At 27.9% G+C, this 19,324-nt stretch overlaps 1 protein-coding gene across 13 annotated transcripts; it reads left to right on the forward strand.

Annotated features, from left to right (window-relative positions):
* The first annotated feature begins 1,792 nt into the window (after nucleotides 1–1,792).
* On the forward strand, nucleotides 1,793–18,706 carry LOC124431281 (putative thiamine transporter SLC35F3). Of its 13 annotated transcripts, none has more exons than XM_046978988.1 (13): nucleotides 1,793–2,167; nucleotides 2,576–2,666; nucleotides 5,379–5,530; nucleotides 6,677–7,011; nucleotides 7,329–7,478; nucleotides 7,880–8,230; nucleotides 8,700–8,828; nucleotides 9,025–9,214; nucleotides 9,457–9,546; nucleotides 10,306–10,435; nucleotides 12,735–12,764; nucleotides 14,664–15,074; nucleotides 17,816–17,952. In XM_046978988.1, the coding sequence occupies exons 3-12, from the start codon at nucleotides 5,392–5,394 to the stop codon at nucleotides 15,040–15,042; spliced, it is 1,923 nt and encodes a 640-aa protein (XP_046834944.1). In that variant the 5' UTR covers nucleotides 1,793–2,167; nucleotides 2,576–2,666; nucleotides 5,379–5,391; the 3' UTR covers nucleotides 15,043–15,074; nucleotides 17,816–17,952. The 13 variants fall into 13 exon arrangements, with proteins under 13 accessions (XP_046834944.1, XP_046834947.1, XP_046834948.1 ...); XM_046978992.1 differs by lacking the exon at nucleotides 5,379–5,530 and having other exon boundaries at nucleotides 1,800–1,948; nucleotides 2,112–2,167; XM_046978991.1 differs by lacking the exon at nucleotides 5,379–5,530 and having other exon boundaries at nucleotides 1,793–2,077.
* The last annotated feature ends 618 nt before the right edge of the window (nucleotides 18,707–19,324 follow it).

Raw genomic sequence — 19,324 nt, forward strand, 5'->3', positions numbered from 1 at the left:
ATGTTTTTTATTTATATAAAAATTTATACTTATAATGATTTTAATGATTTCAATATTGAAATCTATTATGTGTATAATTTTATTGAAAATGTTCTTGTATCCCTTATGTCTATATATAATTTTTCAGTATTAATTCTAAATAGTTAAAATTATTTTCTGTGTTTTTCTGCAATACAAATGCAATACACTATATAAAAAAGTAGAAAACATTTGAAAACATAATAATTTATAAATATGCGCTCTATCATTACATTATTTAATTTAATCATTAAAATTTTTTTTATTTAATAGTAAATGCGGATGGCGATATGGATACTTGTTGATATTTCATGTTAACTCTAAGAAAATCTTTATTTTTTACAAAGAACTTGATATATCTTTTATATTATATATAAACGATAAGACATTAAAGCCATCATAACCATCTGTTATTTACTACATAATTAATTATTACATTGCGTATGTATGGTTTTATTATATTTTAAATTATAAAAATTATATATATATATACATATTTATATTTATAGTATCTATAATATAAATATATATATGTGTGTGTATATGTATATATATATATATATGCATATATATATGTACATATATATATATATATATATACGCGTTTATGTGTGCGTGTATAGATTTTCGATGAAGGGAAAAAAGAAAGTGCAAAAGAATTTTTTGTTTAGACTTAACGAGTATAATATATAAAATTAAAAATTCTGAAGTAATTTCAGTAATGCTTGTTTCTCGCGTTGCTTCGAATTAATAAGAATCTCTTATTTCAGAAAAATACGGAATAAAAATATTTTTTACTTATGAATCAATCGTTCTTTTTTTTTCTTATATAAGAACCTATGTACTTAATATATTAATCATATATTAATCAATTACATATATGTATATGTATACATTAATTATATTTTCAATAAATTAATATTAACTACATATACATATACATATATATATATATATATATATATATATATATATATATATATATATATATATATATATATATATATATAGAATATAGAATATAAAAAATGTAAAAAAATTAACTTCAAACGTTCCTACGATTGAAAATATCATCGATTTAGACAATTACAATTATTGTACATTAATAGTAAATAATATCAATTGATGAATCATAGTTTTCATAGCAAATAATTAATTTGTTGTAGGGTATCGTTAAATGATATACATAAAAAATTAATCATATATAAAAAAATGTTTAGAAAATTTCCAAAGGTATTAATATTTAGTGTTACAGAGAGTTAACTATTTTTTTTTTCTTTTTTCTTTTTTATAAAGCTTTAACAAAGGAAAAAAAAAATAGAAAGTAAGTCAACTAAAGAAAGCATAATCTTTATTAAAAATTAATTTGACCTAGTGTATCATTAAGCAATACTATACATAAAAATAATTATATGTATATATATATATGTATATATACAAATACATACATACACATATATATATATATAAATATATATATATAATAAAGTTTAGACAAAAAATTCTTTATAAAAAATGAATATTAATAATAATAACGACCTAATAGAGGGACTGGCTTGGTTTTCTAATGTTAAAGAAAAGAAAAGAAAAGAAAAGAAAAGAAAAGAAAAGAAAAAAGAAAGCTTTTACCATTAGATGAAGGAAGCTTTCCAATGAAGAATAGATAAGCGCAGACGCGGTAACGACATTGAGGAGGGGTTGGTGGTGTTGGTGGTGGTGGTGGTGGTGGTGGTGAACGAACGGAGGAGACGATAGCAAGCAAGCCCGGTAATCAATGACACGCCAGGGTGCTTAGAACCGTTTCTAGAGAATCGAGATAGTAAGCGTTCCTCGAACGCGTAGAACGGAACAACTTCGTCATTCCCCGCGTTCGGTCGTTTCACGAGCTTTTCTAAAGCTTCTTTAAAACCAGAGAAAAACTAACCCAATAGTGATAACAATTAACGCTTTAACGTCAACCTATAAAATTATCCAATTACATATCCTTTACTTTCATAAATTTCACTAATTCACATTTGGCATCGTTACATATACACCACAACAGTCTTAATATTCGAGGGTGGTTAAAAACAAAGAAAAATTATTGTTATTAGATTTCGTTAATTGGGCAGCCATAAAACGTTCCACGTATCCCACGAAGAGGAAAGAGGTTGAAAGAGAAAAAGAAAAGAAAAGAAAAGGAAAGGAAAGAAAAAAACGCGCGTTATCTTTTAATAATAATAATCAGAAAAAAAGGAAAAAAAAGAAAGAGAGAGAGAATCTGACCCGTTTTATTTTTTTTTCTCTTTTTTTTTTTCTTTCTTTCTTTCTTTCTTTTTTTTTTTCTTTTTTGACTTTCCTTCCTTTCCCTTTTATTGCTCTTCTGTGTATCTTGTTTTTTTTTTTCTTCCTTTTTCTCTTCCATACAAATACATATATATATATATATATATATACATATATGTATGTAGATGTAATATATGTATATATATATATATTATATCTGACATCGTGGGTGTGTAACTGTTCCTCATCGCCGATGATTATTGTCTCTCATACTGGTTTATTATATTAAAAGAATAAATAAGAGAAAGAGAGAGAGAGACCATGAACGATGGAAGGTTCAAATTTCGAACGCAGCGTAAACTTCGAGGAGGGGCGTAAAGAAGGTATGTCAATTTTGTTCTTTTCTGCATCCCTCTCTTCGTTCTCTAATTATTGAGAATTTAGAATGTATGGCTACATATATATATACATATATATATATATATAGTCATTGCTTGAAAGAACGATATGTTCGATGTAAAAGGGTAACTTTGTAAGATGTAATAATTTTCGTTTGAATGAACGTGTGTCCCTCTTTTTTTTTTTTCTCTCTTATCTACACGTTCCATTTAAATGTTAATCATCATACACAATACACGCGTGCGCGCATATACACGCACATACACATACACACACACACACGGGTATATATATATATGATATGTGTGTATGCGTGTGCGTATATGACTTATCATTTAGAGATTTAATCGTTAAATAAGTATGTAGAGAGTTTGATCTAATTGTATAAAAGTTTTATGCATATATATATATATATTAAAAAAAAAAAAAAAAAAAAAAAAAAAAAAGGAAAGGAAAGAAAGGTGTGTTAGCAGGGTGAATACGTAACGCGTGTTATTGCATGTGATTTTATTGTAATTGCTTTTTTTTTTTTTTTTTAATTCCCTCCTTTACTTTCTTTCTTTTATTTCTTCTTCTTCTTCTTCTTCTTCTTCTTCTTCTTCTTTTTTCTTTTTCTTTTTTCTTTAATCTTTTCTAAAATACTTTTAGAACATAACGGCAAAGAGAAATCGTCCTCGTTGTGTCCTCGTTGAAATACGTAAATATGGAAAAGAAAGAAAGAAAGAAAAAAAAAAGAAAGAAAGAGAGAAAGAGTTAATGCCAACTATTGTTCTTCATGTGTGTGTGTGTGTGTGTTAAAACGAGAGAACAAATTTCTCTTAAAATTTTCTTTAATCGGCCATATTTCTCGTGTCACGCGATTCCGCAATAAACATAAGTTATTAAAGATGTATAAAGCCTTTTCGAACGTCCATGATTTAAGTGTTTAAAAATTTTACTTTTTCTTTCTTTTTTTTTTTTTTGCCTTTTATTCCTTTTATTCTTTTTTTTTGTTTTTTCCCCCTTAACAAAATTACATTTCAACAGAATTTCTCGAACGGAATTCTTGTAAGTTCATTGGAATCTTGTAAAGTTACCTTCTTCGATCACGATTTATACGGCATCATAAAAAGGGAGGAAGGAAAAAGAGACAAAAATTAAAAGAAAAAAAGAAAAAAAAAGAAACTAAAAAAGAAAAAAGAAGAAAGGAATGGAGGAAAAAAAATATCATCGTTGAATCCAAACGATCGCATTGTACACCATGCGAAATTTGTTTCATGCACGCTCTCATGCTTATTAGTTACTTATGCGATTACATGATCACATGATAGTAAATGATCAAATAAATATGTCGGAAATGAACGGAGAGAGAGAGAGAGAGAGAGAGTAAGAGAAAAAAAAAGAAAATAATATTTAAAAAGTTTTAAAAAGCTTCGCTTCGTGCTTCAATTTCGCACCAAAGAAAAGAACGCACACACAGACACACACACACACACACACACACACATATATACACGCGCGCTCGCACAGACATACACCACACACACGCACACAGATATCTTACATTTTACCTTGTTTTTTTTTTTGTTCTTTGTTCCGGAAAACGGTAAGTGTCATGAAATAAAATTCAAACGATTCACAATGAACGACCATTGCCATGATTCTAACGACTCGTAGAGTATTAATTATTTATTAAAAAAAAAAAAAAGAAAGAAAAGAAAACAAAGAAACATGTATTATAAAAATCTTCTTTGTATAGCATTTCTCTCGTCTCTGATTAATTAATTAATTAATTATTATTATTATTATTATTATTATTATTATTATTATTATTATTATTATTATTATTATTATTATTATTATTATTATTTCCATTATAATTAAAAATGATCAACGTATGATCTCGTTATAACGTCGAAATGTAGTAAAAAAAAAAAAAAAAAAAGAAAAATAAAATAAAAGAAATTAAAATTAAAATTAAAATAAATAAATAAAGGGAAATGCAGCAGCGTACTGTGAACTTTGAATTTTATTCATTCGTTCATTCAAAAAGAAGAAAAAACTTATGGATCTTCTTATATAACGAAGTAATCCATTTATAAGGACGAATGAATTTTTTTAGAATTCAAAGTAAAATCGTGGAATGATCCAATCGCTGTTATTACTATTGCTATTACTATTACAATCATTACTACTAAAACAGATCTTCTTTCACGTGCCTTCTTCTTCTTTTTCTTCTTCTACCATCACATTATTATCATCATCATCAACGTCATCATCATCTTCTTCTTCTTCTCCTTCTATCTTCATATTATTATCATCATCATCTTCTTCTCCTTCTTCTACCATCATATTATCATCATCATCATCATCTTCTTGTTCTTCTTCTACTCCTTCTTCTATCATCACATTATTATTATCATCATCATTATCTTCCTCTTCTCCTTCTTCTACCATCATATTATCATCATCATCATCATCTTCTTCTTCTTCTTCTTCTCCTTCTTCTACCATCATATTATCATCATCATCATCTTCTTCTTCTTCTTCTTCTTCTTCTTCTTCTTCTTCTTCTTCTTCTTTCTCATCTTCTTCGGCGGATATTCATCTTCCATTGCCTGTGGAACGTTCTTCTTCGCACTATTTCATTTAGATTAATCATCGTCATCCAATATCTGGATATGCTGAACGATACCGTGTTAAAAAATGTTTCAAAGAGGAAACTTAAACATGGGTAGCGGAAGTGTCGGGGAAGTTCCAACGATATTTCATCCCCGACGATCTCGTGCACCAAGTATAGTCCTTAGCGAGGATCAACAGAACCATGGTCCAATTGCCAGTCCTATTCAAGTTGTGCTAGATTCGACAGGTAAGTTTAAACAAAAGAAAAAAAAAAACAAACAAAAAATAGGGCAGACGTATTTACAGTCAGATAACTTAAATAAACGATAATCCATTTTACATATATATATACATATATATATAAGTCAGATGCCTCAGATGTTTAAGTCAATGCTAAGATGTTTAAGTTTTTTTAACGTAATCTCAATTATTTCCGTTTATTGTCGAAAGTTAAAAAGGAGAAAAAGAAAAAGAAGAAGATGAAGTTTATATGATCGAATAGAATCCTGAAGGAATATTTTTTATTGTCGCCAAAAAAGTTACCACCTTTAAAACCATATAAATTTCTACTTAATGTTCTTACTCATTTTCTTTTTTTTTTTTTTTTCCCATTTTTTTCTTTTCTTTTTCTTTTTCTTTTTCTTTTACTTTCAATACATGTTAAACTTAAGTGAGTCACCTTATATAGATATATATACGTTAAGAGCATAAGAGGCCAACAGGGAATAAAACTTCTTTTCCCAACCTTTGGGGGTGATGTATTCTCTTCACAGTACGAGCATTTGTGGTAGTTATGATTTAAAGAACTTTGGAATAGAAAGTATATATCGTTTATGTATATATATATCTATTTGACGTTCATAAATCATCAGGCAGTTTGTATTAGTATAGAAAATAACTTACATTATTCTATAGAATCTATCAGATCAAATGAAATATATATCATCGGAGCTGTCCGATATGAATCATGAACGATGGTACGTATACGTTATACGAGAAGTTGATATTCGCTTTGATTTTGCAAACTAAATAGCAAGAGAGAGAGAGAGAGAGAGAGAGAGAGAGAGAGAGAGAAAAATAGCTTTACATTCTTTGCATTAATAACAATTAAATGGCTGGGTTAACTCTTTATGGAACACTTTTTTTTCCTAATAGAGAAGAATTACAAAAAATAAAAATATGTTCGTTTAGTCTCTGTACAATAGCACCGCTTATTGCTATTCATTGATCTATACATACATAGATAGTATATATATACCTATAAAGATACATTAAATATCTTTTATTGTTTCACGATATTGCTTTGCTCATCACTTCATTATTATGATTCTATTATAATAGATATATTCGTTCAAATGTTTTTTATTTTTTTATTTTCTTTTTTTTGTTATAGGGTGCGAACAACAACAAGGCTGTAGCGTCGCCGGTGGTTGTGGTGATTCAGCGTCCAGCTGTAGATCATTAGAAACAAGTGGTAGCGGTGTAGGTTCTGGGACCGGTGGTACTACTGGTATCGCTACTGGAAGTACTGGAGGACCTGGTGGTGGTGGTGGTGGTAGTGGTGGTGGTAGTGGTGGTGGTGGTGGAGGAGGAGGTCAAGGACACGGTTCCTTAAATCAAACTCAGTCTACGTGTAACGTGACAACACCATCTGTAGCTTATCAACAATCCAGACCGAACAAACTCTCGGCCTGTTATGCATCCTGTTGTGCGGAGTCCGCGAAAAAAGTATTTCATTTAGAAAATGGACATTTTTATAAAATATATTTCGTATTGTCGGGCCCATAAGTCCATTGTTGGAATCATTCGACACATTGATATTATACATCGTTTTTATTTATCCGAAAGTTTTCTTTCTTTTTTTGTTTGTTTGTTTTTTTGCTTATACTCCAAATAAATTTTAATTTGGATGGACGAAAATTGAAGGTGAACGACCAAAAATTCGTACATCTGAGAAAAAAAGATATATATATATATATATATATATATATATATATTTATATAAATAGAACATATCTAATATTTCGTTTCTTCGATTATTGCAGATATATTTTGGTGTGTGCGTAACAATATGTGTGACGGCGAGCTGGGTTGGAGCAACCCACTGTATAAAATATTTATACTTTCATAAACCAACGAGCCCTAGTTATACATCAGCATCGAATGCCTCCATAACCGAGACCCGTCATCAGCATGTAATTAAACACGGTGCTTCAATTCTTTAAGAAACTCTATTGTCTATACTACCAAAGAGGCCTTTATCAACTTTCTCACTTTCACATTTTCATACAGTTCTGTCTTATTGTATCTCGATATTCTTTCTCTACGTTCGAATATAATTAAATACAATGCATCGGATTAGATATATATTTACAATTTAATAAAATTGAAATATCTTATATTTTCATTGAAACTTGATTTAGTTCTTTAAAAAAAAAGAAAACATATAAAAAAGTCAACAAATAATTTCTAAACGATCGATCATTTTTTAAATCACAAACAAATATTCTAACGTAAAATAATCCTTTATCTAGATCTTAAAAAAATGTTTGGTTAATCATTAAAACACTAACATCTATATAATATCTAATTGTAGACCGTGCTTCCATACAACGCACCATTCTTCACAACATGGTTCTGCACTAATTGGGAAGTATTATACTTTCCTGTTTACTTTATATGCCGTGCGGTTAGAACGAAATGCACGACGCCATCCGAAATATTGGCAGAAAGTCTTCGTGGATTTCGTGACAAGGGTTTCACCGGTGGACGTTTCCTAGTTAAATGTAGCCTATTTTGTGGGCTTTGGGTTGTTACCAATTATATGTACATCTACTCGTTAAGGATACTTTTGGCCACCGACGTGATGGCACTGTTCGCAACGAACGTTTCCTGCGTTTATCTTCTCTCCTGGGTTATCCTTCATGAACAATTCGTTGGAGTTAGGGTAAGTGTTATAGAAGATACGTATAAAAAAAAAAAAAAAAGAAAACAAAAAAGAACAACAAAAATTTATTCTAATGATTTATCAACGATAACATTGCTATTATCATCAACGATGCGGCAATATTTAAACACATAAAAGAAAAAAAAATATATATATATATATATATATATATCCCTAATTGTGCCTATGGTATATAATAGGACACCACAGAGCAACTTTGACCTGAATTAAAAAATAAATTTGCGCGTTACATGATTCGTGAATTTTTTGTTACTTTCTTTTTCCTTTTTTAGATTGAAAATTATTTATTCTAGTATTAATAAAAGAGATATTCAAAAGTATTTAAATTCTTTAGCGCAATCAACTTGAAATTATATTGAAGTATACACGATTAGGAATATACATATATATATATATAAAACAAACAAAAAATGTGTGTATATATAACAAACCTTAAAATTCATTGCAGATAGTGGCAGTGATCCTATGTAACACTGGGATCGCTCTTCTAGCATATATGGATGGTATAACAGGGAGTCCCACATTGGGTGGTGTAGTTCTAGCAACCACAGCAGCAGCCGGATCCGCTGTTTACAAAGTAACGATTCTATGAAAAACATTCGAACATTTAATTGAAAGGATATATATATATATATATATATATATATATATATAAGGGATATAGAATAGAAAATCAAATCAAAATGAATATATATATTTCTTTCTCTTTTTTCTTTCTTTATCTTTTTTTTCTTTGTCTTCTTTTTTCTTTTGTTCTTAATTATTTCTTTCAGGTGGTATTTAAGAAGGTTATAGGGGAAACGACATTTGGTCAAATGTCATTATTCTTTTCACTGATCGGCCTATGCAATGCTGCCCTATTATGGCCGATATGTTTGGCACTTTATTTCTCGGGTGCTGAGAGCGTGCATTGGACACGATTACCATGGGCAGCTCTTTTATCAGCCAGCATACTTCATTTAGGTCTGACATGATGCATTGATTTTTTTCAATTAATTTCCTGTAGTCCTATATTTCTCTCACTTTCTTTCTTTCTCTCTCTCTCTCTCTCTCTCTCTCTTTCTCCCTCCCCCCCCTCTCTCTCCCTTAACTATGATGCTGGTGGAGGATGATAACCAATCAATATTTAATGGAATTAAAAAAAAAAAAAAAGAAATCTTTTATAATTTGTCGATTAAGTAAGTATCTCTCGTTATGTGTTACAGTTGCAAATATGTTAGGAAACTTCAGCATCGCACTCACATATGATCTATTCATAACACTCGGTCTAATAACGGCTGTCCCCGTATCAGCAGGTATGTCACGTAAAAATATATGCACAAAGGATCATATTTAATAGCCTTCACGTTCTTTTTCTTTTTCTTTTTCTTTTTTGGCATTTAACGCACGATCGATAATTTTTCTTTTCTTTGCTTCTTTTTTTGTTTTGTTTTTTTTTTTTTTTATTTTATTTCAGCGAGTCCGTTTAAAAAAAAAACAAAAAGAAACAAAGCAAATAAGTTATCGATGTATATACATATATACGTATATGTGTGAGTATATATATATATATATATATATATATATATATGTAAAAATCATTGACTCTTTTGACATAAAATAATTAAGGTTGATCATTTTTCAATGATTTGAATCTTAAAAAAAAAAAAAGGAAGAAATAGAATAAGTAACTAATATGTATATATATATATATATATATATATATATATATATATATATATATATATACATACATTATGTATTAAATATACAATATGCATGTCATTTGCTTATCACTTAAACGATCTTTCGAAGGAGGATAAACTGTTCCTCAGGAACTTTATTTAGATAAAACTTTCATAATTTTTATATAATCTAACGAAGTTCCAAGGTAAACGGTAATACAAATTCGAAGATTTTAATCGAGGAAAATAATAAAAAAAAGAAAAAAAGAATGAAAGGTAGGAAAATGAAGAGAAAGGAAAACAAAATAGAAAACGAAAAAGAATAGAAAAGAAAAAATATCGACGATCAGATATGTTAGTAATCGTCCCCGTTGAAATGATTGCATATAGCTCTGGATGTCGTTCTTTATGGAGCGCACTTCATGGGCATGAAGCTGGCCGGAATGATCTTCATTGCTGTCGGCTTCTTTCTCGTGATGTTCCCAGACAACTGGCCCGATTACATAACAAGACTCCTTCGGTATGCACACTATGACATTTTTTATTATAAAGCAAATTATGTGGTATGCACTTTATTATTAATCAAAGTATATATTCAATTTTCTTTAATTATGTTCAATTATTATTATTATTATTATTATTAGCATTTAGTTTTTGATCTTTTAGTGATCTTTTTCTCTATCTATCTATCTATCTATCTATCTTATTTATATAATTTATATATATATATATATATATATATATATATATATATATATGTATGTATAAAATATATGTGCAAGTATTATATATCAAATGATAGATATATAGATATAAGCACAAAAATATTGCCCACGTATGTGCACATACACCACACATTTATATTCTTGCAAGAATATGAAATTGTTATTTTTGTTTAAATATTCTTTAGCACTTAGATAGAGGATAAGAATGTAGTCTTTCACTTAAGTAGAATACGCTTTGTATTTATAATGGATTGCCTCATAGGAATATTCTCTATCTATCTATTTATCTATCTATCTATCTATCTATCTGTCTGTCTATCTATCTATCTATCTATCTATCTATCTATCTATCTATCTATCTACCTATCTATCTTCTTCTTTTTCTTCCTTAAAACGCGTCTTTATTATAAATATTTAATGTGAAAAAGGCATTCTTTCTCCTTTATTATCAAAAAGTCGATTTAAGCCATAATTAATATATATATTTCATAAAATGTTCTTGCAATTTTATCGAACGTTAATCAATATATTATTATCATTAATATTCACGCGGCAACGAGGTGAAATCAAATTGAATTAATATTTTACAAAGTGTTAAGGTCATTTTTACTTGACAAAAATTTTCATATCATTCTCTTATTATACGTTAATATATTGACAAGAAGAAAAAGGAAAAATAATAAGAAATTATCTAATTTTTTTTTTTTTTTTTTTTTTAGACGCGATGAATTATTTACAAAAATCATTCGAGTCAAGCATTAAAGTTTTAGAGATTTTCTTTCGCATGTAGAGCCAATTTGCGCATCCATCGGACATTTTTAGGATGTTTAAAAAAACCAAGCATTGGTATTGTTTTACAGGATGCCCGGAATATGCAACAGATTTAAAGTGTAGTTTAAAAAAAAAAAAAAAAAAGAAAAAAAAAAGACAGAAAAGAAAATAATAATAATACAATAAAAAGAGAGAGAGATAATGTATTTTAAGCATTATTGATGATCATTGATCATATAACTATGCGATGAAATAATATATTTCTTTTTTTATAATTACCTTAGACGACACCACCTCATAGATTAAAGTATTCGATTTTTTTTTTCTCTATAAATTTTCCCTTTTTTTTTCTTCCTTTCTTTCTTCTTTTTTTCGTTTTTCTTTTTTCTTTCTTCTTTCTTAATATTCTCTATCCAGTTATCGCGTTAGAAATAAAATCTTATATCGTGTTATATAAAATTTCTTTATATACATTATATATATATATATATATATATATATATATATATATATATATATATATATATAATCTTTACATTATATTCGATAAGTTTTGCAAATATATTCAACAGTTAACATTAATAATACGTACATATATATATATATATATATGTATATGCATTGTGTCGACGAATGAATTATCGAATTATTGATTAAGAAAAAAAAAAAAAAGTAAGAGAAAAGAAAAATAATTGAAAGAAATTAGAATATTATAGTAAAAAAAAAAGACAAAAAAAGAAAGAAAGAAAGAAAGAAAGAAAGTAAAAAAGAAAGAAAGAAATACGTCTGCTGAGTAAACTTCCAATTAATTCTCCTAGCTAGCTAATTGACCTCTTTTGAATTGCGATTAACAACAATGAGAAAAAAATAATTTGTCTCGAATGTATAACGAGTCTGAAAAATAAAATGAAAAGGAGTCAAGAGTTCACCCTTCCTTCCAGCATTAAAAAAAAAAAAAAAAAAAAAAAAAAAAAAAAAAAAAAAAAAAAAAAGAAAGAAAGAAAAAAAAAATAAGTACAGTCAAACGTATCAAAGATAGGATATACTTATGATAATGCGCGAGTATTAAAATAATAGAGAGATCTTTTATTTTACACAACGATATAATTATTTCTTTCCCGTTTTAATATGAATTATTAATTAAAAAAAAAAAAAAAAAATATATATATATATATACATATATATATATATATATATATATATATATATATATAACACACAAGCCGAATTGCTTGTTATCGCTTAAATGTGTTATGTGTGAATCGACATCGACACTTCATCGCTCGCTTCCCAACTATCAGGATCCATTATATGCTGTTACAGAAACATAGTCCTCATGAGTCACAATACAAGGTAAGAAAATACATAATCGCCTAATAACGTCTCTAGCTATATTGGCAATACTGAAAATTCATTTTCATTTTGACTAGATGTATATATATGTATATATGTATATATGTATATATATATATATATTTATATATATATATATATATGTGTGTGTGTATGTATATAACTTCTGGAAAAAGAAAATTTATTAATAACATAATTAATATTTGCAAGAGATACGTATAAACCAAAAAAAAAAAAAAAATTGTTATACCTTTATCAAAGTGATTTTTGTAATTTATGAACGAGATTTGTCGTAAACCATCTTGAAAAAGAAATGATCGATAAAGTTATGTTTGTTTTGATAAAAGGAGACAATTTTTTTCTCTTTCTTTTCTTCTTTTTTTTTTTGTTTTAATCATAAAAATTAATTACTCTCTTTTTCTTGTTCCTTTTTTTTGTTTTTTGTTTTTTTTTTTTTTCTTTTTATATCTTCATCATTAAACATTTCCTTATCGAAGCAACGAATGAATTTTCTGTATAGTACACAAGCAAGGACAATATAAATGGCGGCATGATTTATCCTTTTGATTTTAAAATTTTATAAAAATCTCTCCGTACACGTAATGATACGTGCTGCTTGTGCATATGTCTGTCTGTGTGTGTGTATGTATGTATGTATGTGTGTGTGTATATCTCACAGTGCATGAGCTTCCTCCGAAAGAAAATCAATTAGCATAATCTATCTCTCCTCTCTCTCTCTCTCTGTTTTTATCTTTCTCTCTTATTCACACTTTTCTCTGTTCACCATTATTCTTTTGACAAAAATCAATCGAGCAATCACAAATTACTATAGCTTTAACGGATAGCTCAATTCACACGCTTAATCGATTAATTAATACATTACATAAATACATAAAGATACATATATCATTTTTTTAATACTGAGTTATATTATAACGAATGTTTGTCCATTAACAATATTAATTAATTAATTAATTAAATATAATATATAAATTTTTGTTTCTCTCTTTCTTTTTCATTTTTTTCTTTTCTTATTCTTTTTTTTTTCTTTTTTAAACGTCGTTTAAAAAAATTTCCAACAAAATTTGCATTCTCTTCTTTTCTAATTTCATGTTCTCACGCTTTTTTTTTCTTTTCTCATCCTTTATATTCATTCCAATATTCATTAATGATAATAATGATAATAATAATAATAATAATAATAATAATAATAATAATAATAATAATAATAATAATAATAATAATAATAATAATAATAATAATCTTAAAATGAAGGAGCTCGAAACATTCCTTCCAATCAATCCAATATTATATTTCTTACTTTCTTATTTCACTTTTTTTTTTCTCTTTTCTTTCCTTTTTATACAAGGAATCAATCGATCGATCAAGGGAGGATTCGTTTTTCTTTCCTTTGGAATTTCTATCGAATCCCATTGAGATTATTCCTGTAATTAGACATTGAGAATGTTTGCGAATTTTTCTACTGTCGTCTCTTTTTTTCTTTTCTTTTTTTCTTTTTCTTCTTCATCTTCTTCTTCTTCTTCTTCTTCTTCTTTTTCTATATAATTACAAATAACATAAACGAACGAACTAACTAACTAACTATCTAACTAATTAATTAACTAACAAATTAACGAAAGAAAGAAAGAAAAAAGAAAGAAAGAAAGAATGAAATAGCAATAACATCATGGAAAGGACGTTCTTCGTGGAGACGGGAAGAAAAAAGAAAAGAAAAGAAAAAAAAAGAAAGGAAAAAAAAAAAAAAGAAAAGAAAGGAGAGGAAAATAAAAGAGTTCAGATTCCTCCCAAATACGGAAATATGAGCTAAAAGGAGAAATAAGATATGTCATTGATCACTGATGAAAAAATGGCCCGAATGATTGGGCCCTTGATACGCAGTACGACGGAGTATCATCAACAAAGAAGAACAACAGTTAGGAGCAGAACGAGCCAACAACGGCAGTACAGATTGAGGAGCTATGGGGTCTCGAGCTTGCATGGCGATGGACAAACCCTTCTCCCAATGACCACTAATAACAACAATAACAACAATAATAACAATAACAATAACAACAATAATAACAATAACAACAACAACAACAACAATACTGCTACCAGTTCGAACTTTAGCAATCGACATGTTAACACATCGTCTCAACAGAACAACAGCTCGACCCCATCTTCCGAATCCCAATCGCGCCGTTGTTTTCCTATCCCAACCACGATTTCAACCTCGACCTCGACCTCGACCGCCATCGTCACCAACAACCATCGTTGATCGCACGTCGGCGTCTGCTCGGACGCAGAAAGGTATGAGAACAAAAAAAAAAACAAAAACAAACAAACAAACAAACAAACAATTTAGACTTGGATAGAAGCGACGCAAGCTCGCTCGAGCGATCGATCGATCGGTCGGTCGATCGTTCCATTCGTATTCATCTTCTGAACGAAACTCCCATTAATCCGATAATCCGTTTTATATTCTTTTTGAAATTTGTAAATCTGAAATATCAACGACGTGACATTATTTATCAATGTTTCATTTCGATAAATGATAAGGAATATATTTTCAAAATAATCTTTATAAGATCTATTTAGGAAATGTACGTATTTGCGTACTCCTCTTTTCTTTTGTTTTTCTCTTTTTTCGTCCTTTTTTTTCTCTTTCTTTTTTATTTATTTATTTTCTCTCTTTCTCTCTCTCTCTCTCTCTCTATCTCTATCTCTATCTCTTTCAAATTTACTTCCTCGAATTTTCATAATAACGTGATATATGAATTTGAATGATACGAGAGTCCGTGATATTTCTTAGCATGAAATACAAATCGACATTTTTTTCTTTTTAGCCCGCGACTAAATGTATATCCATTTTTCTTTTTCTTTTTCTTTTAAAAATATAGTAATAATAATCACCTATGAGAAAAGAATTTTGATTAATTAATGATACAGTATATAACGAGATATAGATATACATATATACATATATATATACATATATATATATATATATATATATATATATATATACATAGAGTGTATTTATATAATATTTATTAACATGATCTAAACGATTTTTAATTATTACATCGATTACATGCGATATCACTTTTTAAGATAGAAACACTCAAAGTTTGTTACACGTTGAGTTACATCATAGGAATTAGATCATGCGAATCACAGTAATCCAACTTATCTTGCAATACTCTTCTAAACATCTATCGACTGTGTTACAGTAATAAGTCGCACGTTGAATTATACTCTACGTTGCAACGTTCTTTATAATAAGAAAAAGTTATGGACAATTCAATGATTTAATGATCTTACTGATGATCATTATGTGTTCACAATCCCTTTTTCTCTGGATCATATGATCCAACGATTAGACTTATTTATCTGGCGTTCATGATTGAACGTCACTGTGGAAAATAATGGGGTGATAATTATGAAAAAAAAAAAGAAAGAAAAAAAAAGAAGAAAAAACTTTCAGTGTTTCTCCTCAAAGTGATAACAGCTTGTGATACTCATGCAATGGGATTATTTCAAGGAGAAAGTGACAAGTTTGATTTGTTTTTTTTTTTTTTTTCAACATACATACCTCCATATTTTTCTTATATTTAAATTAAAATACAAAGACGCGATATATAATATGAATATACAATATATCTTATTAATTTTCACGACGAATGTTATAGAACACATTCAACATTAGTAAGTATTGCTCGGATATCTTCAATGAAAATAATATTAATGTATTAAGCAGCTAGAAAACCAAAAAAAAAAAAAAAAAAAAGAAAAAAACGACAAACAAACAAACAAACAAACAAACAAACAAGAAAAACGCTTTGGCTCCTCTTTATCCCAATAATGCTGTCTTTATTGATATTGTATTTGTTTAATTAAATAAAAGGGGTAGAGAAAGGGATGGGATTAGAGTGAGGTGGGGGATAAAGATGATATAGTTATCCCTCCCTACTCCTTCCCACTCTTCTCACGTCGTTGCCCCTATCGCGAATATAATTTCAATCAAGATTTATAATATCGAAAGTGTGAACAAAAAATCTGGGGTATGTATCAGAATGATCGAGTTACATTGTAAAATTCATGTATTTTTGATGAATTAGATTTTTCTTCAAGTCCGGCATCCTCCTACCCCTGTAGCAGTAATTAGAGAGTGCAATATGTTTGTTTTTTTTTTTGAAATAATATTACCCCTTTTATACGTAATTTTTCTTCTATCTATTCTTTTTCCTTTTCTTTTATTTTCATTTCTGTTTTTTCTTTCTTTCTTTCTTTCTTTCTTTTTTTTTTTTTTTATTTTTTTGAATGTTACATGCATACTTTACTTACACATTTATAGATATGGAATGAAGCATCGTGAGGTTTGATGATATTCGATTTTAATCTGAATGTGTCGATGAACGATGATATAAATACGTGTAATCCCGATAAACGTTGCCCTCCTTTTTTTTTTTCTTCTTTTTCTTCTTCTCTTTTTTATATACTTTCATCAATTATAGAGCCACTTTGTATATATATATATATATACAAAGAGAGAGAGAGAGAGATAAGAAGAAAATAATGGGCAACTAAATGAAAATTAAATTCATGTAACAGTATCATCGTTCTTCATTATTGTAGATACAATACAAAAATAGAAACTTTCTGCATTTGTAGTAATATTAGTAGTAAGTATTAACTACTACTAGTTTTTACGACGTTATCGTCGACGTTAAAATAATAACTTCTTCTATTTTTTCTTTTTTTCCCTCCTTTTTTTAAAAATAATCCCTGACAATAAATATTCTCGCAGAATGTTTCGTCATTGTAGTGTGATCTACCATCACGTTATCTGCAATTATATCGAAGCTCTCTTGAAGCGGTAAAAAAAGAAAAAGAAAAGAAAAAAAGAAAGAAAGGAAAAGAAAAAAAAGACAAGACAAGAAAAAAATGATTGCAATGTGATATCGATTGCATGAGTTCAATTCGCTATCTGTATATATATATATATAAATAGATTGATAATGGCTAATCAAGATTGACCCTGTTCGCAGATGGAGTAGAAGACATAGGCATGGTATGCCTGGCGGTACATCCCGCGATGTGATAGATTATCGTACGGGATATATAAAGTCTCATCTACGTTCGCCATCGGGAAGGGTTCGGTGACTAATTGTAAGCATTTTCTGATTTACAAAAGCTTTTACCGAGCTCGAATTTTCGATCATCGAAATTCTCACGAAGGTATTGTGAACGCAATAACGTTATGATTAGAGAAAAAGTTTAGAAAAAAAAAAAAAAAGAAAAAAAAACAAAAAGAAAAATTTGATTTAGCAATAAGATTTATAACACACAAATCGTCGTATATATATATATATACATATATATATATATATGTATATATATATAGATACATATAGATACATACGTGAGAGTTCCAAATAAATTAAATTTAACTTATCCTTCTAAGTTTTTCTTTCCGTTTCGAAAGAAAAAGCACAAGGCTTTTATTAGACGCACTATCCTTTCGTATACACAAATGTTAAATATCGAATGATCTGTCCGCTCTCTTGTTATCATATTCTTTCATTTAAATACATTGATATTATTCGATTAATTCTTCTTAGTATCGATAAAGGAGAAAAATAAAAAAAAAAAAAAAAAAGAAAAAAAGAAAAAAGAGAGAAAGAAAGATAGAAGCAATAAGAATTTGTTCAATTTTTCTCATATATCATTGCAACAATTTTTCAATTTTTCAAATCATTGCAATTTTTCAATCATTGCAATTAATTTCCTCGTTACACTTTACACAATTGCTTATCGTCTAATCAAGTACTAGTATCGAAACATGTACGATTACATGAATCTTATGATCTCCTAAAATGCCTTCTTTCTGAAAAGAAAAAAAAAAAAAAAAAACTGTATAATACATAGTATATATAACATCAATAATTATTTTTTTTTTTTCAGATAACAATATAAAGTTGATTTGTTTATTATGAAAATAACATTGAAGATAGTTTGATTTAAATTATTCATAAAAAAAAAAAGAAAAAAAAGAACATTCATACAATAAATTGATATCCATTGATCAAAAATATCTATGATATTCATTGATTAATTGGATAACGAGTACAAAACATATCTTTTATTTCAGTATATATTCTATATAGATACTTCAATGATATTTACTCTTTATATTCTTTATTCCTTTGTAATTATGATTTCTAATACCTAATATATATGATAATAATTTGAAAAATATAATGAAATAATTTTATTATAGTACATTTCTTATTTTAATACTTTTATTAGCATTGTTGCGTCATTATAGATCAAAGGTGGCCAAGTTTTATATAGTATATATATATATATATACTAATTTATATAACTTATATTAATATAATACTATATTAAAATATCCAATGATAATAAATATTAATTTTATTCTTTTGAGAAGAAGCATTGATGTAGCATTGATGTTAATTACAAGTTCTAGTTCGGTCACCTTTATTAATATTGATGCAAAAACTGTGCTTTTTATATACCTGCAGTAAAAAAAA

This window comes from Vespa crabro, chromosome 20, assembly GCF_910589235.1.
Source record: "Vespa crabro chromosome 20, iyVesCrab1.2, whole genome shotgun sequence".
Taxonomy (NCBI): domain Eukaryota; kingdom Metazoa; phylum Arthropoda; class Insecta; order Hymenoptera; family Vespidae; genus Vespa; species Vespa crabro.